Raw genomic sequence first — 27502 nt, 5'->3', positions numbered from 1 at the left:
ATAGGAATGATGGCTATCCAACCTATCTCAGCTGTTCATTAAGAGGATCAAATTATAAAATACCTGTGAAAGCAGCAGGAAAATTTTATTGTGCTACATGAAGTCAAATATTATATAGAAAGGAAAGTGCTTATAAACCCAAAGCATGAAGGTCTTCCCATAGACCTTGGTAATAAGCAATTCAGAAATGCTAACACAATTATCTTTTTTAAGTACAAATTTATTAATTTAAGAACCTAGTAGCAAATACTTTAATACCGTAATTTTTCAGTAAAAGGCAGAGAGACCTAAAGATTTCACAGGACTTGCTCGGAGCAGGCCCCTCATAATATTTGTAGAAGGAATGAATATCATAATGACAAATTACAGTAAGGAACCTAGTTTCCTCATCTTAATGGGTTAGAATTCTCAGATTCTACCTTTATTAATACTCATTACATCTAATCTTTATGTAGGGAAGGATATGTTGAAAACAGATTCTAAAACTAAGCTGGGAAAAAAAAAAATCTCCTAAGAACACAGCAATGCAGGCTCCGATGAGAGCGTATTTTGAGTTGGAGGCACACTCAAAATGCACACTCAAAATTAACTATGGTGCTAAGTCTCCAAATACTTTCTCAGTCCTGAAAATCTTTAACTTGGTTGAAGTGCTAAATGGTAAGCTTCCTTCCTTCTCATTCCCTTCCACATCTCTGTGGCCCTGAGAGCCATCCCAAGCTGCTGTTCTTCACATCCTGTTACCATTCCAGGGTGACCTCATCCAAACATATGGTTTCAAGCACACAGCACGAACTGATGATTCTCTCTCCATCTCAGTCCAGGCATCTCCCCACATATCCAGCCTCCTGCCTAGAAGGTTCACTTGAAAATCCCATTAGTACACAGAGTCCACACCCTTCCCACATCCTCCTCCTCATCTCATCCCCAGCAACCCAAGCCAAAAATCCAGAGTCCCCAGACTTCTGTCTTTGACTCGCTGACCAAGTCCTGCAGTTTCACACTCCTCTGATACACACACCACTCTATTCCCTCTGTGAGTGCTCTGACCCAAGGACGGATAGCATGCCCAATGTTAATGCAAGTGCTACTAATTGATCTCTGGGCCTGTATCCAATTCATCCCCCATACTAAAACAAGAACAGTTCCAAAGCACACATCTGATGATGTCATTTTCCTGCTGAAAATCCTACAAACCTGTCCCATGACCTTCAAGATCAAGTTCAAACTCTGTAGCTAGCACAATACAGCCTTTCATGATTTTCACGCTACTTATCTCCAAAGACGAAGCTTGGGTCACCATACATGATAGGTCATTTCACACCTGCACACCTCTGAACACGCTGTTCTCTCTGCCTGCACTGCAGTCCTCATCTCGCTTTCTGCTTTTTCCTTTATTGTCATCATCTGGTTCTTTCATTTTTTGCTAACTCAAATCCATTTTCAAAATGTAACTCAGTCACTAGAAATCCTTCTGGAATTCCTCTGGAAATCCTCAGATTCCTCCAGTCTGATTAATTTGACTCTTCTCCAAGCCCCTACTGCCTCCAGGCAGACCTTGGGCATCCTCTCTTTTCACCGTGCCTTGTTGCACTGTACTTACCTGCAGGCCTCCTTCACTAGATGCTAAGCTCCTTTAGGGTAGCTTAGGCTTTGCAGTATAACTTAAGTGCCTGGCACATCCAAAGCAGTCCATTAATACCACTTAATGAATAAATGAATGCCTGTAGGAATAAATGAATTGTCTTCAGGGGGAAAAATAAAGATGAGATCAAACTTCAACTGAAATAAAAACCTCATCCACTTGGGCTCTTGGACTCCATGAATTAATGATAAGTTATTTAGCAGCTGGTCTAAAGTTTATCTTAATTTAACAAACCCCTTCCTCTAAGGGCGTGCCAATTAACAGCACATGGCTACAAGAGCAATGTTTAAGATCTATGAGAATCAACTGTTTTTCGAGCACCCTAAAGAACTCCAGAAGCACCTATTTACATAGAAATAATTGAAAATCATCCTGAAAGCTCCAATAACCGGAGTCCCCTAAGACTTCTACCAGATGACAATTTGTTTGCCTAGTTGGAGTTAAAATGTGTACTTGAAAGTAATAAAAGTACATTTATTTTAAAATATTCCATAATTCAGATGGGCCTCCCCTCCCCCACACCACAATTAGTAGGAATTAGTGAAGTTTCACGATACTTCCAGCTATGAACAGCACACCCAGGAAGCCAATGTTCACCTATAATCCCTTAATTAGACGCATCCCTCATGATCCTGCCCACCATCCTTCAAGGGAATGTTGACAGCCTGTCAGCCACAAAGGACAGCTCCAAGTTCCATACCTAGAATCATATGGATTTCCTATGAAAATTGCTTCTGCAGCAGCAGTTAGTCAATTTAATAACCTTATTAAACACTTTAATGACTTCTTGGGCCTAATGATTATTTCTAGTATGAAGGAAGAAGTCAGGCAGAGTAGAATTAAAAATTTAAGCTAACCGATCCCTACTGTTCTCCATGTGAAACAGGCTTCTGAAGAAAGACTGCTGCACTGTTTGAAAATCTAATTCCTATGTTGTCTTATAATAATCATGCCTTGGTTTCAGTGTACCCCCTTCCCTCTCCCAGCCCCATTCCACGTTCAACGTTTATCCATGTATCCATCTACCTTGCCTTTTTTCCCTTAGTCCTTATATGAGATGAAATCAACAGTAAAAATCATCATACTGAACAAAGCATGCATATGGGTCATGCACTGTGGTGTGTTTTACACGTTTTCCTTTAATCTTTACAACAATCCTAAGAGGTCAGTAATATTATTACCCCATTTTACAGACTTTAAAAAAAATTGGCTTCTAAAGCTTGAACAACTGGCTCAAAGTCAAATGGCCATTAGGCTCAGCTAGCTTTCAAACTCTGGTCTGCCTTGCTCCAAAGCCTGGGCCTTACACACATTCTATCTGGTGGTTCGTAAGCAATAAATAATAAATCTCCAATTTCACTGTATTTTCAATTTCACATAAGTGCATTATTCTGGAGTGGAAAAAATTATTTTCTTTGCTCTTAGCTACAGCATCAGTTCAACCAGCATGCTCTTCTGAAATTCTGTCCCACTAGCCTCTCAAAGGCCTTATATTTTATTTTCATATTTGTAGCACCAAGCACAGTACTGGCATCCATTAGTAAGTACTCATGAAATGCTTGAGAATTAATTAACCAAGTGATTTCCTAGAAGATTCAAAAACAAAGGATGTATAGGTTCTGTATGCTGAAAATTATAAGATGCTGTTGAAAAAAATCAAAGAAGTATATACTTCTTTGTATATATTTATGGATTGGATGGTTGGCTGGCAACACCGACTCAATGGACATGAGTTTGAGCAAGCTCTGAGAATTGGTGATGGACAAGGAAGCCTGGCGTGCTGCAGTCCAAGGGGTTGCAAACAGTCAGACATGACTGAGCGACTGAACTGAACTGAACTGATGCTGAAGCTGAAACTCCAATACTTTGGCCATCTGATGCGAAGAGCTGACTCACTGGAAAAGACCCTGATGCTGGGAAAGATTGAGGGCAAGAGGAGAAGGGGGCAACAGAGAATGAGATGGTTGGACGGCATCACTGACTTAATGGACATGAGCCTGAGCAAACTCAGGGAGAGAATGATGGGCAGAGAAGCCTGGCATTGCCGCAGCTCATGGGGTCACAAAGGGTGGGACATGAGTTAATGGCTGAATGAACAATAAAACTTTTAGAAAAGAAATATAGGAGAAAACTTTTGCAACCTACAGTTAGACAAAAAGCTCTTAGATTTGACAGCAAGAGTATAATTCATACAAGGTAAGAGAGCTAAGGACTTCCCTGGTGGCCCAGTGGTTAAGACTCAGCACTCCCAATGAAGGGGGCACAGGTTCGATCCCTGGTCAAGGAACTAAGATCTTGCATGCCACACACTCCAGCCAAAAAATAAAATACTATAAATAAATCATTTAAAATGTTAAAAAAAAAAAAAGGAAAGAGAGCTAAATTCTACCTCACCAAAATTAAAAGCCTTTGCTCTGTACCTCCTGCAAAGAGGCTGCAAAGACAAACTGCAGACTGGAAGAACATATCTGCAAATCACTCAATCCTCAAAGGACTTATAGTTAGAATATATAAAGAATTCTCAAAACCCAACATTAAAAAAAAAAAAACACACACAAAGAATTCAACTAGAAAATGGGCAAAACACATGAAGAGACGTTTCACTAAGGAAGACACACAGACAATGAAGAAGCCCATGAGAAGACGTGCAACGTCATTAGCCGTTGTGCGTGTTTGTTAGTCGCTCAGTCATGTCCAACCCTTTGCGACCCCATGCACTGTAGCCCGCCAGGCTCCTCTGTCCAAGGAATGCTCCCGGCAAGATGTTGTGAGGAGGGAGGTGGGAGGGGGGTTCATGTTTGGGAATGCATGTAAGAATTAAAGATTTTAAAATTTAAAAAATAAAAAACTAAAAAAAAAAAAAAAAAAAAAAGAATACTGGAGTGGGCTGCCATGCCCTTCTCCAGGGGATCTTCCCGACCCAGGGATCGAACCCACATCTCCCGCATTGCAGGCAGAGTCTTTACCATTTGAGCTACCCTGGAAGCCATTCAGTTCAGTTCAGTTCAGTTCAGTCGCTCAGTCGTGTCTGACTCTTTGCAACCCCATGAATCGCAGCACGCCAGGCCTCCTTGTCCATCACCAACTCCCAAAGTTCACTCAGACTCACGTCCATCGAGTCAGTGATGCCATCCAGCCATCTCATCCTCTGTCGTCCCCTTCTCCTCCTGTCCCCAATCCCTCCCAGCATCACAGTCTTTTCCAATGAGTCAACTCTTCACATGAGGTGGCCAAAGTACTGGAGTTTCAGCTTTAGCATCATTCCTTCCAAAGAACACCCAGGGCTGATCTCCTTCAGAATGGACTGGTTGGATCTCCTTGCAGTCCAAGGGACTCTCAAGAGTCTTCTCCAACACCACAGTTCAAAAGCATCATTTCTTCAGCGCTCAGTGTTCTTCACAGGAAGCCATTAGGGAAATACAAATTAATACCACAATGATATGCCACTACATACCTATCACAGTTTCTAATGGTATTATTCACTATTTTTTTATTTTAGCCATCTTGACAGATATACTTTTTAAATCTTCACTGTAGTCTAGCTTTAAACTTTATAGTATAGTAAACATAACTGTGTTAACTGAAAAAACATTTATTCGGATTACAAAAAGATGAATACAGACAAAAGATAATGCCCAAAGCAGGTGTTAGGCTAGTGAGTTTCAGTTTTTTATAGCCTTGATGAGAATTTTATATCACAAAAATGAAGACTTGTTTCATTTTATACTCCCTTTCTCAGAACATTTTTTTCCTATTCCAAAGTATATACCATTGTATATGTTCATGTATTTGAACTGGAAGACTCATTCATTCAATTAAAATCTGTTGAGCCCTGGCTCAGTGCCAACAGAGAAAGAGTTTAACCCAACACCTTATTCACCAGGGTTCCAGCCAGGACTCCCACGTAACAATCTCAAAACGAAAATTTAGCCCATTTCACACAAACTACATTCTTTTACAAATAACATGCTTGAAAGGCAGAAGAAATGTACCAAGTAACCTTCCTTTATTTCTTGATAACAATTATAATAAATAACCTAAAAGACATACTACAAGGGATGTTACTTGTCACTTTATAGCTTGAAGTAGGTTTAAATGCCATCCTCTGGCAGTTTTGAATGATGACTTTTAAGAAAGCTTTTATTACTTCAGGATAAATAACTGTGGGTGAGCTTTGCCTTTTACATGAATTATAATAATTTGTGATGTTACAAGCTTCTCTACACAAGCAGCATCCAGAATTAAGTACAGTTACCTTTCTGCATCTCATAATAAATTAGGAAAAGTGAGTCGAAAAAGACTCACCTTTTACAACAAGAAATAATTGCCAACCTGTGTTAAACTACACCACAAGAACACGAAAGATCAGCAAAATCCAAAATATGAAAATGTCTACAGGTCAAAAGGTGTAGTTTCTTCAACAAATAAATTGCACAAGGGGGAAAAAGGGCAGAATAAGAGGTTTTAAGCAATATATTAACCAAATGCCATGTGTATTCCTTATTCGTATCAGGATTAGAATAACCAAATATACAAAGTTTTTTTCAACATCATCAGGGAGACTTGCACACTAATATTTGATGGTATAAAGGAATTAATGTTAATTATTTAAGCTGTGATAATGTGGTGTGTTTCTAAGAAGGGTCATTTGTTAGAAATGCATACCGAAATATTTACAGATGAAATTACACTGTGCCTAAAATTCATTTCAGATCATTCACCGGGTGGTAGCAGAAGGAAATGGGTGGGGGTGGGGCTTGGTCATGGATTAATAATGTGTTAATTGTTGAACCCTTAGGCATATAAGGGTTCATTATATCGTTCTACTTTGTATATGTTTAAATTTTATAATGAAAAGTTAAAACCAGTAAAAGAAGAGAAGCAAGAGAGTAAGAGAAAAAGGGATGGAACTCATCTCAAGAGGAGTGCTTTACGAAGAGACACATATGGCAACCGAAAGTGAGAGGAAGTCAGAAATGTGAATCTAAGAGCTAACCTGAGTTCAGCCTGTACTAACACCACTAACATAATGACGTCCTAACACTGACCTACCTCTGGAAAAGAAGAGTTTCTCACTATCATAAAAATAAAATATTATGTAACTAGAGAGAGACACAATTGCAAATTCAGATGATAACACCATGAAAATGAAGTCCCCCTCCAACTGCACTCCTAGTTTCTTGTCCACCTATCTAGGACTTTTATATATTTTTAATATTATATATATATACATATAACTGGCATATATATGGATATAGCATGTATACATGTGCCACATATATATAATATTATATACATAAGTAGCATATCAGTTCAGTTCAGTTCAGTCGCTCAGTCGTGTCCAACACTTTGCGACCCCATGAACCACAGCACGCCAGGCCTCCCTGTCCATCACCATCTCCCGGAGTTCACTCAAACTCATGTCCATCGAGTCCGTGATGCCATCCAGCCATCTCATCCTCTGTCGTCCCCTTCTCCTCCTGTCCCCAATTCCTCCCAGCATCAGTCTTTTCCAATGAGTCAACTCTTCACATGAGGTGGCCAAAGTACTGGAGTTTCAGCTTTAGCATCATTCCTTCCAAAGAACACTCAGGGCTGATTTCCTTTAGAATGGACTGGTTGGATCTCCTTGCAGTCCAAGGGACTCTCAAGAGTCTTCTCCAACACCACAGTTCAAAAGCATCAATTCTTCGGCATTCAGCTTTCTTCACAGTTCAACTCTCACATCCATACATGACCACTGGAAAAACCATAGCCTTGACTAGACGGACCTTTGTTGGCAAAGTAATGTTTTGAATATGCTTTTGAATACGCTGTCTAGATTGGTCATAACTTTTCTTCCAAGGAGTAAGCGTCTTTTAGTTTCATGGCTGCAATTAAGTGATTCTGGAGCCCAAAAAATAAAGTCTGACACCGTTTCCACTGTTTCCCCATCTATTTCCCATGTGAAGGGACCGGATGCCATGATCTTAGTTTTCTGAATGTTGAGCTTTAAGCCAACTTTTTCACTCTCCTCTTTCACTTTCATCAAGAGGCTTTTTAGTTCCTCTATATATGTGTCTATATATGGATGTGCTCACTTGTGTCCAACTTTTTGCAACCCCATGGACTGTAGACCTCCAGGCTGCTGTGTCTATAGAATTTTCCATGCAAGAATACTTGAGTGGGTTGCCATTTCCTTCTCCAAGGGATCTTCCCAACCCAGGATTGAACCTGAGTCTCTTACATCTCCTACACTGGCAGGCAGGTTTTTTACTACCAGAGCCACCTGGGAAGCCACCTGTACATATATATATATATATATAATTTTTAATGCAAATGGGAGCACACTGTAAATACTGCTTCATACCTTGGTTTATTCATTGCAAAATCTTTTAGAAATCTTTATGTGTGAGCACATAAAACTCAATGCTATTTGTTTTAAAACAAATTGTTTACTTTAGTACAGTTTTAAACATACAGGAAAACTGTTCAAAGATAACAGAGAATTCTCATATATCCTATATGGGATATATGGAAACTATATACCCAGTTTCCCTGATTATTACACCATATCACATATGTAGGGAGGAAAGGAGGAAGGAAAAACAAATTGATTTCTGGCGATTGGGAAAGCGTCATGTCTTGTCTTATCGCTGCCCTTTAAATGTCCCCAGCATCGCAAGACACCAGGTAGAGGCCTTGCTTATGGATATTCTTCAATATTATTCATGGGTTCCAGGTTAGTCAGTTTCCAGTCAGAAATCAACATTTAAAAATGCTTTCCTAGAGCAAGCCCAAAACGTTACCATCAATCAGCCTAAGTGTATCTTGGACATCTAAGTGTCAAGCTCAGAGCCAACACATCCAAAATAGCAGCACCTCCCTTCTGACTCTCCCTGTAGGGGCCTGAGTGGCTGGGTCCTCATGGGGCCTGGAACTTTCCCAGACACTTTGGTTCTGCTCTGCTCAGGGTACCTGCTGCCACAGAGCTAATGGATTTATTGTCACTCAAGTGTCAATAAATGGTGAAGTGAAGTGGAAAGTGTTAGTCGCTCAGCTGTGTCCGACTCTTTGTGATGGCACGCACTGTAGCCCCAGGCTCCTCTGGGCATGGAATTCTCCAGGCAAGAATACTGGAGTGGGTAGCCATTCCCTTCTCCAGGGGGTCTTCTCAACTAGGGAACGAACCTGCACTGCAGGCAGATTCTTTACCATCTGAGCCACCAGCAAAGCCCTAATAAATGGTAACTGACATTACATCCAATATAAAGTACGTGCATTTTGAGGGAATAAAAACTCTTATCCAAAAGGCATGAATCTCTAGAAGTTTAACTCAGCCATCACGACTCAGGAGAGCTGGGGAGACACACACACACAAAACAGGTCTCAGCACACCCTTCCTGTCACATCACATACACAAGACTGTCTCACTTAAACCAAGAAAGCCCTGGGCAGAGGAACAAACCCAGTTCCTTGGAGGGGCTAGAATGTCACACTTCATGAGACTGTAAACTGCTTATTTACATATCACACAAGATGAGCTCCATGTAGCTGGAGCCAAAGGGCCTTAGTAATATAGAAAACTCAAACTGTTCATTCTGGACATTAAAATATACAGAGAACAAAAATGCCTGACTCCACAAAAGACACCGTCTGAAACGTGTTTCCTGTCACAGCCACCTGCCTTTTCATAAGGGTTCTGGGTTCTGTCTCATTAAACAGAAGAGTTGATTCAGTTGGGTCCATCTAATTATTCTTATTAAAATATGTAACCATAATATTTTAATTGTAAATTAAAGCTGCATGCATGAATGAATCTGAATTCATTTTAATTTTACAATGGCCCAGTGCCAAGGCCTTTTTATGGGGAAGATCCATCAGCATGGATACTGCTCTCGTGGGAATTCAAACCAATGTGCAAATGGAACATGTTTAACTAACAAGGGAGCCTCTCCCTCCCTGCTCTCCTCTCTCTAGATTTATTGCAGTAATAAAGCTATTTTAACGAGAGAGTGCAATTGACTCCCCACCACCCTCGATCTTTAAAAGAAAAATTTACCAAACTTCTAGGCTGGCACTACCAGTTAGGTAGAACCAAGATGTCAGTCTGGGGCCATCTGCATCTTAAACTTTCTCTTTTTTTGCCACACTGCATGGCTTGTGGGATCTTAGTTCCTCAACCAGGGATCGAACCTAGGCCCTAGCAGTGAAAGCATGGAGTTCAAACCACTGGACTGCCAGGGAGTTCCCCGGTGTGCATTTTGAACAAGGATGGTAACTAGGTCTTGATTCATGTGCCAACCTCATGATTAATTAGCAACGTTTCCTGTGGGCACTGAGAGCAAAGTGCTTATACACACACTGCCCCCTGGGTCTGGATTCTAGAATAATTAGGGATACTGCATTCAGCCCTCACATACCCAGTTGTGGGGGAATCGAATTATTTTCCACTAAACAGCCACCAGCCACTAGAATATTTAAAGTCTCCACCAAAACCTCCTCCACTGCTAACTGGCACTGACTCCAGTGTGCGGCTGGGTAGGTGCTGATATAAAAATACCTTGATAACTGAGGCTTGAGGAAAGCCTCTTCTTGACTTATAAGCTGAGGCCTGAAAAATAAGGAGGAGTCAGTCAGCCAAGGTGGTGTGAAAGCAGTGGGAAAAACATCTATGAAAGCGCAGGAGCCCAGGGCTAGCAGAGCAATAAAGTCCCTGAAATAAGGAGTGAGATGGGTGCTGGGTGGAGGCAGGGTGGGAGACGAGCCTGGGGAAAGAAGCAGGGTAAGATCATCTGGAGCCTTAGAAACCACATTGAGGAATTTGCACTTTGTTCTAAGAGCAACGTGTTAGAAGCCAGGAAGTCACTCTGACCACATGCAGGAAATGAACTGATACGTGACGAACATGAATGTGCTATGGCACATTGAGAATCTCGCTGTGCTGTGCTGGTTTCTTGCTAACAGAGGCCAAAGTAAATTTCTAGACATTATACCTCTTTCTCCTTACGGATATTTTCCTTTTCAGTTGAAGGACTTTCCAGTTTAAAATTCTTTAACGTTATGCAGCTGCATTAACACTCTGTGTGTGCAATGCGCTCAGTCATGTCTAACCCTTTGGAACCCCATGGACTGTAGCTCACCAGGCGTCTCTGGCCATGGGATTCTCCAGGCAAGAAAACTGGAGTGGGTTGCATTTCCTTCTCCAGGGAATCTTCCTGACCCAGGGATTGAACCCAGGTCTCCTGCATTACAAGTGGTCTCTTTAGTGACTGAGCCACCAGAGAAACATTAATGTTATAATAACATTAATGTTATGATGTTATATAACCTTAATGTTATGATATTACATAATTATTTATAATAAAGGACTTTCACAAGGTCAATAAAATGCTTTCTTTATGTAGTCGGTTAAAATTTGTGTCTAGTTTTTATGAATTGAAATGAACTAAAAATTAACATCAAGCAATTAAACCAGCCAAGTCAAAAAGAAAAAGAAACGCTTCTTCTAACTGGAAAAAAAGTCTCTGTTGCTTTCATGGGGAGCTTTCCCCACCAAGAGAACAATTTTTAAAATGTGCCTTTGGAATAATGCTGGCCGTCAGCACAGCCCTGCTCCCTTGGCATAACCTGCCCAGGGCTCAGGCCGATACAGGTGTGTAGTGAAGCATTCAGCTTACCTGAAGGGAGGTCTGGCCTCTGCCTCTGACCACTGGGAGGTGATCTCTAGGGCCCCAGAATGTCCTGACTGACAAGAGTATCTTTGTTTGCCTGGGCTTTGACCACAGGACAGTCTAACAATGTGAATAGGTTGGAGGCTTAAGGTCACACTGTATGAGCCATGACCTCTGGAGGAACTGGAGACTAAAGGCCTGATCCCAGGAGCAGTGGACACTAAAGACTGACCATGCAGGCAGGATGTTGTTGTTGTTGTTGTTCAGTCGCTAAGTTGTGTCTGACTCTGGGACCCCATGGACTGTAGCACGCCAGACCTTCCTGTCCTCCACTATCTCCCGGAGTTTGTGCAAGTTCATGTCCATTAAGTCAGTGATACTATCTAGCCATCTCATCCTCTGCCGCCCTCTTCTTCTCCTGCCTTCAATCTTTCCCAGCATCAGGGTCTTTTCCAATGAGCTGGCTCTTCGAATCGGGTGGCCAAAGTATTGGAGCTTCAGCATCAGTCCTTCCAAGGAATATTCAGGGTTGATCTCTTTTAGGATTGAGATCAATATCTGAATATCCTGGTTTGATCTCCTTGCAGTCCAAGGGACTCTCGAGAGTCTTCTCCAGCAGGCAGGATGAGCCTCAGAGAAATCTCTGGACACCAAAGGCTCTGGGGAGCTTCTCTTAGGCATTATCATACAGAGGAGAACTACTATCACACCCAGCAGCTCTGCATTTGGGCCCTTCCCCAGGCTGACCCTCTGCACCTCTCCCTTCAGCTGATCCTAACTGGTATCCTTGCTCTGTAATAAACCATAACCGTGAATGTAACTGCTCTCAGTGAGTTCTGTGAGTCTTTCTTGTGAATAATCAAAACTGAAGCTGGTCTGGGGAACCCCTGAACTTGAAATCACTACTGGAAGTGACGGCAGTGTGAGGACTTGCAGTTTGGCCAGCTTCACAGAGAAGGTGTTTCCTGAAGCAAGCAGCTTGGTCCCAGTACTGTTTACTACAAGGACAAGGAAAAAGCATCCCTGATCATGGTACTGTGTGCAGCTCACTCTGTGAGGATGTTAGGGAGACTGACTGGAAAGGGATACAAGGTACCTTCTGGGGTTCTGGAAGCATCCATACCTTGATCTGAGTGGTGGTTACACAGTTGTACACATAAGTGAAAACCTACTGAGCTGCATACATAAGATATGGGCATTGTATGCATTTACTGCAGTTTACAGGTGTTATACCAATTTTTAAAAACTAAAAAACAAAAACACTGCCTTTGAAAATGGGGTGGGGGGCAGCCTGGACTGCAAGTGTGGAAGTGGGCTGGACTACTGAAGAGACTCTGAACTCAAACACGGGGCTGAAAGAAAGAATGAGAGATCTAGCAAAGAAGTTTTCTGGAAGAATTCTCTGAAATGGATTGTTTAGGGTTTTACATTTGGGGAAAGCAAACTAAGGACCATGCAGCCGTGTCTGACTGTGTCTGTGACTATGTGTGTATACACGGAACTGTTGTGTGTACACATGTGACTGAACCTGAAAGGTCCAACGAAACTACTGAGTTTCATTCAGCTCACCTAGTAACGACATGTGTACTACCATAATCATCAGGGCAGACAAACAGGTTCTTCCGAGGGAGACCGCTCAACCCAGGGCTGGTGTGCTGGTCATCCTACCCATCTTCCAGCCAGACAGCAACTCAGCAAGCTGGGGTCAGAAGCCTGGGAGGCCAGGCTGGGATGGGGAAGGGACAGCCTTCCCCAGATTATGTGAAACCAACCCCAGAGATCCAAGAGGCAACAAGCAGGACAAAACTGAAACTAGTGGCAGACAGTTACCCTGGGTGGTTACCAAAGGTGGGGGAATTCAGAATTAAGTAACGGAGCAGAAAACCCGAGACAGCAGGCCAAAGGGAGACTGTTCAAAGCGGGGAGCAGAGCCTGGGAGAATTCTGAGTCATGGAAAATGATACTTTCAGAAGCAGTGAATGGGAGTGAGCAGAGAGAAAGTGCAGCCACTGGAACCAAAGATAAAGGCCAAGATGGCTGCAGCGATGCTGGGGAGAGAGGGTGTGGAAGCAGGAAGACAAATGCTTTGTTCTTTCATTAGCCCCCTTCTATGATGCCCTATGGTATCTTGGCTTTCCTCTACAGATTTATGGTTAGAGAACGAAGATCCAACCTCGAGTGAGTCAAAGCACATGAAGTCTTTATTTTCTGATTTCTTAAGACATACCTCTTTCTGCTGTTCTGGAAACATCTTCAACACAGAACACGATCAATCTGAAAAATAAGATACAACACTTGGTGATTTGGAATCTCCATACAGGAGTAGATAGGCCCCTCAGGGCCTCCCGCCCAAACTCTCACTGAGAACCTGCCCTCTGGGTCTCTGAAAAGTGTACCTATGCTCCTCCCAGACCCCAAACCCTGCAGACTACACCAGAATGAAGATCGGTCCACCTGGGGATTGGGCATTTGGGACATGGCAAGACCAAGGCAGCTAGATGATGACAGGCCTTCGAACTGAAGATGAGGCAGAGTCAGGCCAGAGTCAAAATCTTGGGAAAATCAGAAGGGGCTGGAGATGTCAGTGAGCAGAGGGGCCATGAGGCACAGCAGGGTATGCTGGTTAGCACTGAGATGGAGAGAATGAAAAAGATACCCAGAGATCCACCACTGAGAAAGGCCCTGACTACTCAGATAAGAGATGGTGTGGCCTCAAGAAGGACAAAGGACAAAGGTTGGAACCTTGACTCTGACCCACAGTCAATGCAGGCAGCCTATCGGCTGATTCCAGACCCTGCATGTCCCTAGGATTGTCTATTGTTCCTTAAACCCTCATTTATTACAACAGCTCATTGGAGTTAACACCTACTCCTTGACCCCTCCCGCAACCCCCCCAAAAAAATTAAGTCCCCCAACTATAGACATGCACACGCACCTTACAATGGAAAGGTGGCTATGACTGCAAAGTCAGAATCTGCCTTTATTCTGATAAAGTACATCTGACCTCATTTTTCCAGATGATTATCATCCACAAGTATTTCCTGAACCTCTAAAAACATCCCTGGAACCCTAGGGAATACGAGGAAGCAGGAACACCAGCTCTGGCCTCCAGTCCCACGTGGTGTTAGGGAGGAGAGAACCCAGAGCAGACAGAGGAAAGAGCTCCTGCAGGAGGAGAGCAAGCCTAAACAGGGAGGTGGGGGAATGTCACCTGGGAAAGCTTTACTGAGAAAGTACTTAAGCTGAGGCCTAAACAGTGGTGTGATTTAGCCCAGAAGGTAACAGGAAAAAGGCATTTTAAGCAGAGGGACTGGGATGAGCAAAGGGGCAGAGGCTGGAAGGAGGAGCAGCTCAAAGAGTTTTGGTTATTGAAGGAATCTCTGCATCCCCTGAGAAGTAGGCCATGGGTTGCATCCATCTGGGGATTTGGCTGAAACAATGATTGGGCGGGTTCTTGACCCCTTCCAGATCCTCCTGCCAAGTCCCACTCCTCTTCCACGATGCTGCCCAGAAATCACCTACCAGCTCTTGCCCCAGCTCTTGGCCCCCATTACACAGTGAATTACGCGATTCCCTGCTGGCATTAACCTCACTTGCATCACAACCTTTGTATATTCTCTGTCTCCCCAACTGGCTGAATTTCTCCAACAAAGCATTCTGTGTTTCCTTGTGTAAACTTCACAACCATCCTTTACAGGGCTTCCCTGGTGGCTCAGATGGTAAAGAATCTGCCTGCAATGAAGGAGACCTGGGTTGGGAAGATTCCCCTGGAGAGGGAAATCGCAATCCACTTCAGAATTCTTGCCTGGAGAATTCCATGGACAGAGTAATCTGGTGGGCTACAGTCCATGGGGTCACATAGAGCTGGACATGGGTGAGCGACTAAGCACACACTTTACAGGTAAGGAAATAGAAGGAGGGTTAAGTTGCCCCAGGTCACAAAGGAAGGGAGAGATGGCAAGTCCACTTCCCAACCCTTGTCTTCTCATTGCCCAAGGCTGCCTTCATAACTGTGTGATGTAGACAAATGGTTTAAAGTTTGGGTCTTAATTTAATTCTCTCCAAAGGGTTTGAGTTTTCCAACCTCTCCCAGCCAAGGCAGAGGGACTCTGCAATTCCCATGGGGCATTGGCTACCCTGAGAAGCTAAAGACCAAGTCAAACTGTAAAAATAGGAAGCTAAGAAGTCTAAACCTGTCCCAAAACATCACAGAGAACACATGGTCAAGCTTTAATATTTTGAACCTGGATAGTGGGATAGGGGTGCGGTTAGGGGGCAAAGAGCTTTATTTTCCACTGATACACTTCCAGATTGTTTGAATTTTTCCATAATTTTACACTTTATGAAGTAATAGTCATTTAAAAATAGACACCATAATTCTATCAGAAGTGTTAAAAAAAAGAGATGACAGGCCCAACATAGAGTTACTTGTGCTCAAACCAAGACTTAATTCCTAACCCGTCTGCCATTACAAGGCTGCCCAGGTGGTGCTAGTGGTAAAAAACCCACCTGCCAATGCAGGAGACACAGAAGACTCGGGTTTGATCCCTGGGTCGGGAAGATCCCCTGAAGGAGTAAATGGCAACCCACTCCAGTATTCTTGCCTGGAGAATCCCATGGACAGAGGAGCCTGGTGGGGTACAGTCCATGGGGTTGAAAAGAGTCTGACACGACCGAAGAGACTCAGCACGCACTGCCGTTACAACCTTTCCCAAGAGTGCAATCCTAATCAGTGTGGAATTTTCTAGTCAGCACCAGTGAGGCTGCTCTTTCGATCCCCCAAAGGAAGATGAGATAATCCCCGTCTGTCCCCCCAGGGAGGTTACCTAAGCCAGAAATGATCCTTTTGTTTGTTTGCGGCTTCTTTGTCTCGCCTCTGAAAACCTCTCCCTCTCTGCAAGCCTCTGGAGCTCCTCTCTGCTTGCTGGGTGGAATCTGACAGATTCATGAGTCGTTCAATATGCAAATTAGATCCGTAAAATCTATCAATACTTGGTTGCATTTTTGTTATTCTACAGAAGAAATAATGACTCAAACACAAATTATAGAAGTTTTTACTTCATGTTAAATAAATAGCAGATTCAAATGTAGGAAGAGATGCTACCTTTACAACACGTGACACACCGATAAAGTGGGGGGGAAAAAGGAAAATTATATACTTTTAAAAAGAAAATAAAGCAATGTATTTGATGACTTTTCTTACTCTCCCTTTGTGGGGGGGAGGGGGAACAGCTCAGTTAATTTCACTTTCTGTGTTTGTTTCATTTCCTCCCACAATGTTCAGCAAGCTTTCTATTCCAAAAAAGAAAAAAAAAATCACTGACTTCTTATTTTCATCTATTTAAGGATATACCATCAGTGGGGTTATTTAAAATTCAAGGTTTAATTCAGTGCCAGTTTTCCCCAGAGCAACTCTTGTTGGCACCTATGTCCTTTGCAGGTCTGCAGTGGGGACTGCAGGTGGGGATAGGGGTGGAGGGCACAGTCCTCCCCTCCTCTGGGGGAAGTTCTTGGCCAGGGTCTTGCTGCAGGGGGTGGCTCTACAGGTACCCTGTTTCCTATCACCTGGGGGGCCCTCCTCAGACACAGAAAACAGCCTCAGGGATGGGCACTGGACTCCAGAGAAGCCCATCCCTAGGGTAGCCAGGTGCCAGAGGCGTGGCCTGGCGTGGAAAGCAGGGAGGGCTGGCACCGGTTTCCTCTCAGCATCTGCAGTAGGAAACACCAAGACTTGGCAGCTCTCTGGGTCCTGAAGCTAGGAAATGATGGTGAGAAAATGGAAAGATAACAGTGCTTTAACTGGAGTTCTGCAGACCAGAGCTTATACTTAAAAAGAAGTCATGATGTAGATAAAAGATCTCTTGAGATATTAAAGAAACTGGCCACCAGAAAAGCTGGGTTTGCAGAAGCCAACTTCAGCTGCTGATGTGCACACGGCTGCCTGCACCAGCACCATAACTCGGAGGTCTTACTTCCCCAGGGGCTTAAGTGCCCAGGGTCTCCGGTTCCCACGCACAGCATCCTTACGATAAACAACCTCTTGGTCGAGCTTGAGGGAGATAGCAATTCACGTAACCAAAAGAGCTCAACAAAAAAGAAAAAAGAGCTGCACCAAAACATGAGAATGGACAGAAGTGGGGCGTCCATGCACTTTTGAGAAGGGCCAGCAAGGTGTGCAGAACCATCCGTAAACCAGACGCATGTTGCTCTTCTTAGAGCTTTATAAAGGCAAAACTCAAATGGAAAAATAAGATGAAATATGAAATTCAGTTAAAGACAAAAATTATCATTTTTTTGTCTGGAAAGACAAAATTACCATTAAATTTTCCCAGCATTTATCACGCAAATACTCACAAATATATTAAAGAGGGTGGCTGTTGTTCAGTCCCTAAGTCATGTCCAACTCTTTGCGACCCCATGGACTGCAGCACGCTAGGCTTCCCTGTCCTTCACCGTCTCCCAGAACTTACTCAAACTCAGGCCCATTGAGTTGGTGATGCCATCCAACCATCTCATCCTCTGTCACCCCCTTCTCCTTCTGCCCTCAATCTTTCCCAGCATCAGAGTCTTTTCTAATGAGTCTAAAGAGAATGAGCAGTCTAAAAAAATTACTGGTTCATAATACATAAAATAATGAAATACTAAATTGCTAATCTCTAAGACATCTCTACAATGGGTTCCAATTATGGTCATAACTCCAGTACTCTTGCCTGGAAAATTCCATGGACTGAGGAGCCTGGTAGGCTACAGCCCATGGGATCGCAAAGAGTCGGACACGACTGAGCAACTTCAGTTTCAGTTTCAGGGCAAACGTAGGGTCTGAAATCCAGAAACAAGAAAAAATATATACATACGTATAATATTTTAGCCTCACAACTATTTTGGAGGCCTTTAGGATAAGTGCTACCTTTGACTTACGGATGCTCCAGACACAAGCATGTGCATGACCTCTCCTTCCCTTCATACACATGCTAAGGAGAGTTACTGAGGGATAGCAAAATACAACCAGGATAAACAGAGTTCAAGGGGGAAAGTCATAAAAAGCAGATGAAGGAGAGAGGAGGTGACCACTAGAGCAGACAAGCAGGCAATACTGGACTTCCTAACGTGTGCTGTGACATCCTCTCTCCTCAAAACAACCCAAACTTCCCAGATCAAATCCGAAAATATTTTTCACACTTCCCGAACAGTCTCCTTCCTCTTTAATGCTACTAAGTTTCTCCTAATTAGTGATTCATCTGGTCTACTCATTTTCCCCTTGTAGAAAAAGCTGATAAATCTCAGAAGTTGGGGGAGGGGTATTAGTAATTTAAATATTTAATGTGAGTTAGTCCAATTGGATTGCATTTCTATTAACCAAGAGCGATCAATCTTCACCTACTCACTCCCATCCCCCACAGCACAAAACCATGCACTCTTGGTTATATGGAGTTCTTTCCAGGCTGATGTATCCCTCAGCGCCCTGCCACAGGACCATGAAAGACCTAGGCACACAGCCTCCTGAAGAAGAATAGAAGACGCCCTGCTCTTTTCTCCTGTCAACAATTGGAGAGGCATTCTTTCAACTCTCCACTCACCCTACCCCTTCACTTGATAAGAGGACTTCCCATCAAAATACTACCTGATGGTAGCATCAAAAGAAAAAATATCTGGAGGTCCAGTGGCTAAGACTCTGTACTCCCCAATGCAGGGGACCTGGGATCCTTTGTGCTGCAACTAAGACCTAGCACAGGCAAATAAATAAATATGTTTTTTAAAAAAAGAATAAAATGCCTAGGATTAAATGTATCAAAAGTACAAAACATAGTCTGAAAACTCAACACACTATTCAAAGAAATTAAAGAATCTAAACAAATGGAAAAACATCCCATGTTCATGGATTGGAAAACTTCGTATTGTTAATATGTCAATTCTCCCCCAAACTATTTGACAAATTCAGCACAATCTATATCAGAATCCCAGATAAATTCTTGCTAAAAACTGACAAAGCAATTCTAAAACTCCTATCTAATTGCAAGGAACCCAGAACAGCCAAAACAACCCCGAAAAAGAAGAAAAAAGTAGGAGGACTCTTATTTCCTGATTTCAAAACTTGTTACAAAGCAATAGTACTCAAGACAGTGTGGAACTGGTACAAGGATAAACAAATAGATCCACGGAATAGAACTGAGAGTCCAGAAATAAACCCTTACCTCTATGATCAACTGATTACATCAAGGGTGCCAAAACCATTCAGTGGGGAAAGAACAGTCTTTTTCATAAGTACTCCTGGGACAAGAGGCTAGCCAAGAACTAAGTTGGACCCCTACATTATGCCATATATAAAAGCTAATTCAAAATGGACCAAAGACCCAAGTGTTAAGAGCAAAAACTATGAACTCTTAGATGAAAACAGGTAAATATATTCATGGCCTCAGATTTAGCAAAGGATTCTTAGATATAATACCAAAAGCATGAGCAACAGAAGGAAAAAACAGACTTCATGAAAATTAAAGTTTTGTGCTTCAAAGGATACCGTCAAGAAAGTGGAAGTCAAAGCACAGAATGAAAAAATATCTGCACGTCATTCATCTGATAAAGAACTTGTATTCAGAATATATAAAGAACTCTTACAACTCAGTAATAAAAAGACTTAAGGATCTAAAGTAAAACAGGCACGGTATAAATGAAATTTTCTAAGAGAATAGAATTTATATGTTCTCACCAAAAAATAAAAGGTAAATAAGTGAGATGATGGGTGTGTTAATTAACTCAATGGGGGAATCCTTTCACAATGTATACATATACCACTGTATTGTACATTTAAAAAATTTTTCAACTGTACCTCAATAAAGCTGTAAAAAAAAATACTAAAAAGACTTACTTACTTTAAAAATGGGCAAAGGATCCTGAATAGACATTCCTCCAAGGAAGATATACAAATGGACAATAAACACATGAAAAGATGCTAGATGTCATTAATCACTGGGGAAAGCAAATCAAAACCACAGTGAGATACCACTTCATTTCCATTAGGCTGGCTAGAATAAAAAAGTCAGATAATAACAAATGTTGGCAAGAATGTGGAGATTGGAACTGTCATATATTGCTGGTGGAAATACAAAATGGTATAGCCCCTTAGGAAAACACTCGTATTTTCTCAAACAATTAAACAGTTACCATTTGACCCAGCAATTGCATTTTAGGTATATACTTAATAAAAATGACACAAATGTCCACAGAGAAACTGGTATATAAATATCAGCATTATTCATAACAGTGAAAAAGTGTAAACAACCCAAATGTCCAGTAATGGACAAATGGGTAAACAAAGTGTGGTATATCTATATAAGTTGTATATCTATATAACGGAATATTATCTGACAATAGAAAAGAATGAAATACTGACACAAGCTACAACAGAGATAAACCTTGGAAACATCGTAGGAAGCGAAAAGGAGCCAGTCACAAAAGTCCACATATTATGCAACTTCCATTCACATGAAAATCCAGAATAGGGAACTTTATAAAGACAGAAAAGAGATTTGGGGTTGCTTAAGGCTTGGGGCAGGGGACAGTGGGTGAAAGAATGGAGATGGGGGTTACAAAGGGTGATAGCTAAAGGACAATGAAATGAAGTAATGAAAATATTCTAAAATTGACTGTGGTGATGGCTGCACCTATCTATGAAGACACTAAAAACCACTGAATTGTATATTTTAATCGGGAAATTGTACAGTATGCAGATATCACAGCAAAGCTATTTAAAAAAAAAAAAGTAGAGTACTATCTAAAACCCTTCATTCACACCCCTAGCGTCAATCATCCTGCAAACCACATCTGCCAAGAGAAAGACCCTCCAGGCATCATCTCTCCCAGCCCTTGTGGTTTCCTCATCCCTACCTAGTTCTAACCCCCTCCTCCCTTTGCCATCTCTTCTTCTAACCCTGTCTTCCACCATGCCCCAGGAACCCTCAATACCAAGCCAGCAAATGTCTCACACCTGCATTACCTCAGCAGCTTTAGCTGAGCTTAGTCCTGGCTTCTCCACTCTCCTCTTCCCTGTAACCCTCCCAGGCTGAGGCTGCTCATGTCCTCAGCACTCCCATTTCTCAAGATGAGGAGAAACCAAATTCCCCTGGTCATTGTCATCTCCAGACAATAATTGCCAAGAAGCACCCAGAACCTAGGCATGGGATCCAACTCCCTTCTCCTCACCTCCCAGCATCAGTTCCTTCTCCCCAGACTCCTGCTCCTCATCTCTGCATTTTTAGAGGCCTCCTTGCGTGTTCCCCGCCACTTTTTCCGGATCCCTCCAAGGAGGACCTCATTCACAGCATGACCTAACGGTCCCTGGTCTCACCCTATTAGCCTGTTCCTCTTCATTCCTATAACCTAATCCTTTGTTTATCAATAATTTATCAATCATGTGGCCACATCCCAACCACGAACTGTTCTTTGAAACAGAACACTAAAAGCCTCCTCTGACCACTACAGCCAACCCTTCCTTTTCTCACTTTCTCACTGTCATACAATTTGCTCTTCCACTTGAATGGAAAGCCACCAGAAGTTTTGATCCTACCCTCTTATTCCTGCTCCGGACTTCACTTCCTCACCATTCACGTTTTCTCCCCTCCAGCATCCTTATTTTCCTGTTCCATTGACACACAGCCCCTTTTATCTGCCAGTCCCCCAAACACGGATCAACATAGCCTCTGTCTCCTCCACTTCTCTCTTGTCCTGTTCACTATCGAAGAAAAATCCAGTCATTTCTGTGACAGGCTCCATCTCCAGGTTCTGAGTTCCAGCCTAGGTGGGATTCTCCAGGGTTCAGGAGTCCCTCCGCTCATCCAGCAGCTTCAGACCATTATATCTCATCCAGCAGCCGCCTCCTCCTCCTGGTCTACTCCCCCTGGTCTTTTCCCACTTCATCAAACAGTAAGACCATCAGGTTTATACTCTTCATCTTGGTCCTCTGCTACCTTGGAATCTACCCATACGTTCACCCACTTCCCTTAGTCTCCAAAAAAACAAAACATAAAACTCCTCCCTGTCTTCATGATCTTATCTTCCCTACCTTCTTCAATACATCAGTCCATCAATTATTCCACCTCCTTAATAACTCCAGCTTCTTTCTTTTCACTAGTCCCTTCTCCTTCCCCAACAAGCAAGCTCGGGTTCCTCTCACCCCAGTGTAGAGGGGAAGGCCTGGCTAGTCCATCAGTCTAGGAAAGACCCAGCACTGCGGTAGACATCAGAGATGGGAAAATGACCAGGTCCTGGGTTTACTTACATCAGAGTGGGAGAAGAAGGAGAGTTATCCAATAAATGGACAACTCATCCATAAAAAAGAATGAAAGTTTGCCATTTGCAAAACATGGATGGATTCAGAGGATATTATGCTAATGAAATAAGCCAGACAGAGAAAGACAAATACTGTATGATATCACTTATACACAGAATCTAAAAAATACAAAACCAGTGAATATAACAGACTTCCCAGGTGGCGCTAGCAGCAAAGAACCCTCCTGCCAATGCAGGAGACATAAGACATGGGTTCAACCCATGGGTCAGGAAGATCCCCTGGAGAAGGAAATGGCAACTCACTCCAGTATTCTTGCCTAGTAAATCCCACGGACAGAGGAGCCTGGCGGGCTACGGTCCACAGAGTCGCAGAGTCAGAGTCAACTGAAGTGACTTAGCACAGCATGGTGAAAATAACAAAAAAGAAACAATCACAGATATAAAGAACAAATTAATGGTTACCACTAGAGAGGGGAAAGGGAGAAGGTCAGGATAGCAGTAGAGGATTCAGAGGTACAAACTATTAGGTACAAAATAAATAAGCCACAAGGATATATTGTACAACATAGGCAATATAATCAATGTTTTATAATAACTATAAATGGAGCATAGGAGAAGGCAATGGCAACCCACTCCAGTACTCTTGCCTGGAAAATCCCATGGGCGGAGGAGCCTGGTAGGCTGCAGTCCATGGGGTCACGACACGACTGAGCAACTTCACTTTCACCTTCATGCGTTGGAGAAGGAAATGGCAACCCACTCCAGTGTTCTTGCCTGGAGAATCCCAGGGATGGGGGAGCCTGGTGGGCTGCCATCTCTGGGGTCACACAGAGTCGGCCACGACTGAAGCGACTTAGCAGCAGCAGCAGCAGCTTTTAAAAATTGTGAATCTACATTGTACACTTGTAACATATAACATTGTGCATCAACTGTACTTCAATTTTTAAACACTCCAGGAGGAGCAATCGCCTTGTGCCAAAGTCCCAAGGCAGAGCAAGCCTGGCTTACCTGGAGCTAAGGAAGCCATGGGGATGGAGCTGGTGGAAGACAGAGAGGGGCTCAGAAAGGGAGGCAGGCCCCCTGTGGACCTCAGTGAAGAATCTGGACACCCTGCGGGCATTTCCAGCAGGTGAGAGACAGAATCTGACTTACAGACTATCAAGGGCCAGAACAGAAGCAGGGAGGTCTGTTGGGAGGCTACTGACGTGGTACAGCTCACAGGTGGTGGTGGCCCAGACACAGAGCAGCAGCAGAGGGAGGTATGAGAGGAAGTGGCTGTTGGTGTGCTTCCCCCTTTGTGCATATCCAACTGGACAAGAGAGTAAGCAATGACCCACGGCTGCGAGGAGAAAAGGACCACGGCATCTATCTATTCCAGAAAGGTTCAAGACTTCTTGGTGGTCTGCGCTCCCAATGCAGGGTGCACATATTCAATCCCTAATCAAGAAACTAAGATCCCACATGCTGCAGAGTACAGCCAAAAGAAAGGTTCGGCGAGACATGCTTCAGGGGAAGAAGGTAGACACTCACGGTAGCTCAGGCCCTGCAGGTGATGAGTGAGGTCCTGGTGGGGAAGAGGGTGTTCTTCTCCCCACCTCCACACTGACACCAGAGGCTGGTCTTAACTTGCAGATGGTGAGTGGCCTGTGCTTGGTGGGGGACCTGAGCAGTTTTTGTGGTGAGGCACTACGCATGGCTTCCCAGCAGAAGCCACAGACTCACACTCACCTTCCGCTTTAATCAGGGCAATTCCCAAAGGGTCACCACAGCCTCGTCTCTGCTGCTCCACACCCGTTCTCTGTCTCAGTCACCACCCCCTTCTCACACCCAAAGGAGGCCACAATCAGAACCTCCTTGTGCACATCCCCATCCAGACATCCTCCAGGCACCTCAAACTGACTGTGTCCCATCCAGGCTGGCTGTCGCATGCCACCTCTTCCTGCCCGCCCCCAGAACACAGCCAGTTCTCCCTCCTCTTGTGCCATCTGTCTTAGTTAATGGTGTCAGTATCCAAACACTGACTCAAGCAAGAATCCCAGACACCATCTTTGATTGCTTCCTTTCCCTTACTTTACAAATCCAGCTGGTCAACAAGCCCTGACCATCCTTTCTCTCTAAAGCCCATTCCCTGCTCACAGCCTCCAATGTCTCTAGCCTAATTCAGGCTCTCGACACTTCTATCCTGGACTTGAGCTGGAACAATGGTAGATTCCTGGGCCGGTCACCCTTAGCAAGTGCTTATATATGATTTTTGAACAAATGAAAGAGAATGCATAAATAAAGAAAACGATTGAGTGAACAGATGAGTGAGGAAATCAAACAAAAGAATCAATGAATGCCGTGTAGAAACAAAGAAAACTAAAAAAGATATAATCTAGTGGAAGAAATGCAGCCAAGCAGGTACAAGGTGTCAGGTGACATAGTGTTATAGCGTGGGAGGGACGGAAAATATAGAGATTGTCTTCCAGGTGTCAAGGATGAAACTGGGCACTTCATATATGCTTCACACACGACTCACCCAGAAACCATGTGATATACTGTGCTCCAGATGGGGAAATCGGCATTCAAAGAAGTTACTGAAAGAGAACTACCCAAGGCCATCCAACACATAGGGGCAGGGCTCAGACTCAAACCTAGGTCTGCAGTCCTAAATCCCATGTTGGTTAATGGGCACAGGCTTAAAGGAAGGGCCAGACTCCAAAAGATAATGATAATAATCAACACCCAGAGAGTCCTTCTGCCAACGGTCACTGTGCTCAGCACTTTACATGTATCCTCATAAAAAATTCTATGAGGTAGATGTGAATATTAGCGCCATTTTAGACTTAAGAAAACATAAGTACCGAGAAGGTAACAAGTAATTTGTCAAAGGTCATACAGCTACTAAGCAAAAGAATTGAGATTTGAGCCCAGGTGGTCTTGCTGCCATGTCCATGTTGCCCTAATGATGGAGGTGAGATGCCAGAGGTGGGTTCCAGGTGGGAGGAGTGGTCTGATTACCCAGAGAAGCAAGAAGTTACAAATCACTTTGGAGAACAGGAAGTTACTCATTGTGGCTGGGATCAAGAGGTAAGGGGGGTTCATGTTTGGGAACGCATGTAAGAATTAAAGATTTTAAAATTTAAAAAAAAATAAAAAATAATAAAAAATAAAAAAATAAAATAAAAAAATAAAGTTTTACCCCCCCAAAAAAAAATAAAATATTTTATAAAATGTAAAAAAAAAAAAAGAAAAGCTATGTCTTGATGTCTTTCATCAGGGTTAGGAAAATTCTCAATTATAATTCTACTTTGGTGTCCTCAGTTAAATAAAATAGTATTTTTATTTCTCAAAAAAAAAAAAAAGAGGTAGTGGAAAGTGGGACTCCAGGGAAAGGTGGGACTAGACAGGCGGCTTCCTATCACCTGGTCCAGGCCATTGGCCTGACTTGTCTGATCAGGTTCCTCCCTCCTCCACAAGGTAGTCAGCAGTTGGAGGAACACATTCACCGTTTTCTTAACCAAGGTGTTTCGTTTTCTTGCATCTGAACGTGGAAAAGGCAAAGGAATAACTGACTGGTTCAAGGTTTTACCGTTAACTCCCCCATATTCCATGGAGATAATATCAGTGCCATGATCCCTTGGCATTGATTTTTTTAATTATTTAAGATAATTTTATTTATTTGTTTTTGGCTGCACTGGGTCTTCATTGCCGTGCGGGCTCTTCTCTAGTTGCAGAGAGCAGGGGCTACTCTCTAGCTGAATTGTGTGGGCTTCTCCCTGTGGTGGCTTTTCCTGCGGTGGAGCACGGGCTCTAGGGCATGCAGGCTTCAGCAGCTGCAGTTCCCAGGCTCTAGAGCACAGTCTCAGTAGTTGTGGCGCACAGGCTTAGTTGTTCCACGGCATGCGGAATCTTCCTGGATCGGGAATCAAACCCATGTCTCCTACATTTGCAGGCAGATTCTTTACCACTGAGCCACCAGGGAAGCTGTGGCACTGATTCTAACACATATTTAGTTTGAAAAGATTACCCTATTTTTAAAAGTCCTCTCTGATTTTTTTCCTGGTACTGTAAGTGTCCAATACATTGTCACCTTCACACCTCATTGTGCTGTGCTGTACTTAGTCGCTCAGTTGTGTCCAACTATTTGCGACCCCGTGGACTGTAGCCCACCAGGCTCCACTGTCCATGGGATTCTCCAGGCAAGAACACTGCAGTGAGTTGCCATACCCTCCTCCAGGGGATCTTCTTGACCCAGGAATTGAACCGGGGTCTCCTGCATTGCAGACGGATTCTCTACCAGCTGAGCTACCAGGGAAGCCGTTACACCTCACTACTATGAGGTTATACACAAGTCTGTCAAATACAAATTTCTGTTAGGAACACTTTAGCAGAAAAAAACGAAAAGGCAGATCCCCAAAACTAACTTTTAATTTGAAAACTTCTTTGGGAAATTTAAAAAAAAAAAGAAGAAGACCAGGTCCACCAAATAATCCAAACAAGTCCTTGGGTCATTTTTGAGCCTACTGTGGTCATAATCCATCAACCACAGGAAAAGGTCATCTTGAAATCTGCAAGTGCTATTCTAGTTCCTTCTTTCTTGAAAATCTCAGGGGGGAAAATGATCAAAGCCTCCCAGCTTGAAAGAGACCAAGATGGTCCTTCCCCATGGTCAGGAGGACAGACTAAGTAAGAGAGCCCAAAGGAATGCCCTCTGACCTCTGAAAGTAAATATTCTAAAGCAAAAGAACTATTTTGCATTTTTTAGTTCAAATTAAATTTAAAGTGGTATAATTCAGGAAGTTTGAAAAACAGAGAAGTAAAATTACCACCCATACTTAGGATGACCATATCGCCTGGGTTAGTCAAATCAGTACTGGCTTATATGGGTCACTCTGTAATTATTAATAGCACGCACACACATACACACATTTTAAGAGTGCTC

General features: G+C 43.1%; 1 protein-coding gene across 3 annotated transcripts in view; it reads right to left on the bottom strand.

Moving 5' to 3' along the window:
* Positions 1 to 27502, bottom strand: part of SNX10 (sorting nexin 10) — a 66723-nt gene that overhangs the window by 16963 nt on the left and 22258 nt on the right. For all 3 annotated transcript variants that reach the window (XM_018047081.1, XM_018047083.1, XM_018047082.1), the window contains one exon: positions 13523 to 13569. In XM_018047081.1, the coding sequence (XP_017902570.1) occupies positions 13523 to 13546 (24 nt within the window). In that variant the 5' untranslated portion in view covers positions 13547 to 13569. The remainder of the gene's footprint in view (positions 1 to 13522; positions 13570 to 27502) is intronic.

This window comes from Capra hircus, chromosome 4 (genome assembly GCF_001704415.2).
Source record: "Capra hircus breed San Clemente chromosome 4, ASM170441v1, whole genome shotgun sequence".
Taxonomy (NCBI): Eukaryota; Metazoa; Chordata; class Mammalia; order Artiodactyla; family Bovidae; genus Capra; species Capra hircus.
The sequence above is the reverse complement of the archived record's forward strand: the minus strand, read 5'-3'. Positions and strand labels throughout refer to the sequence as shown.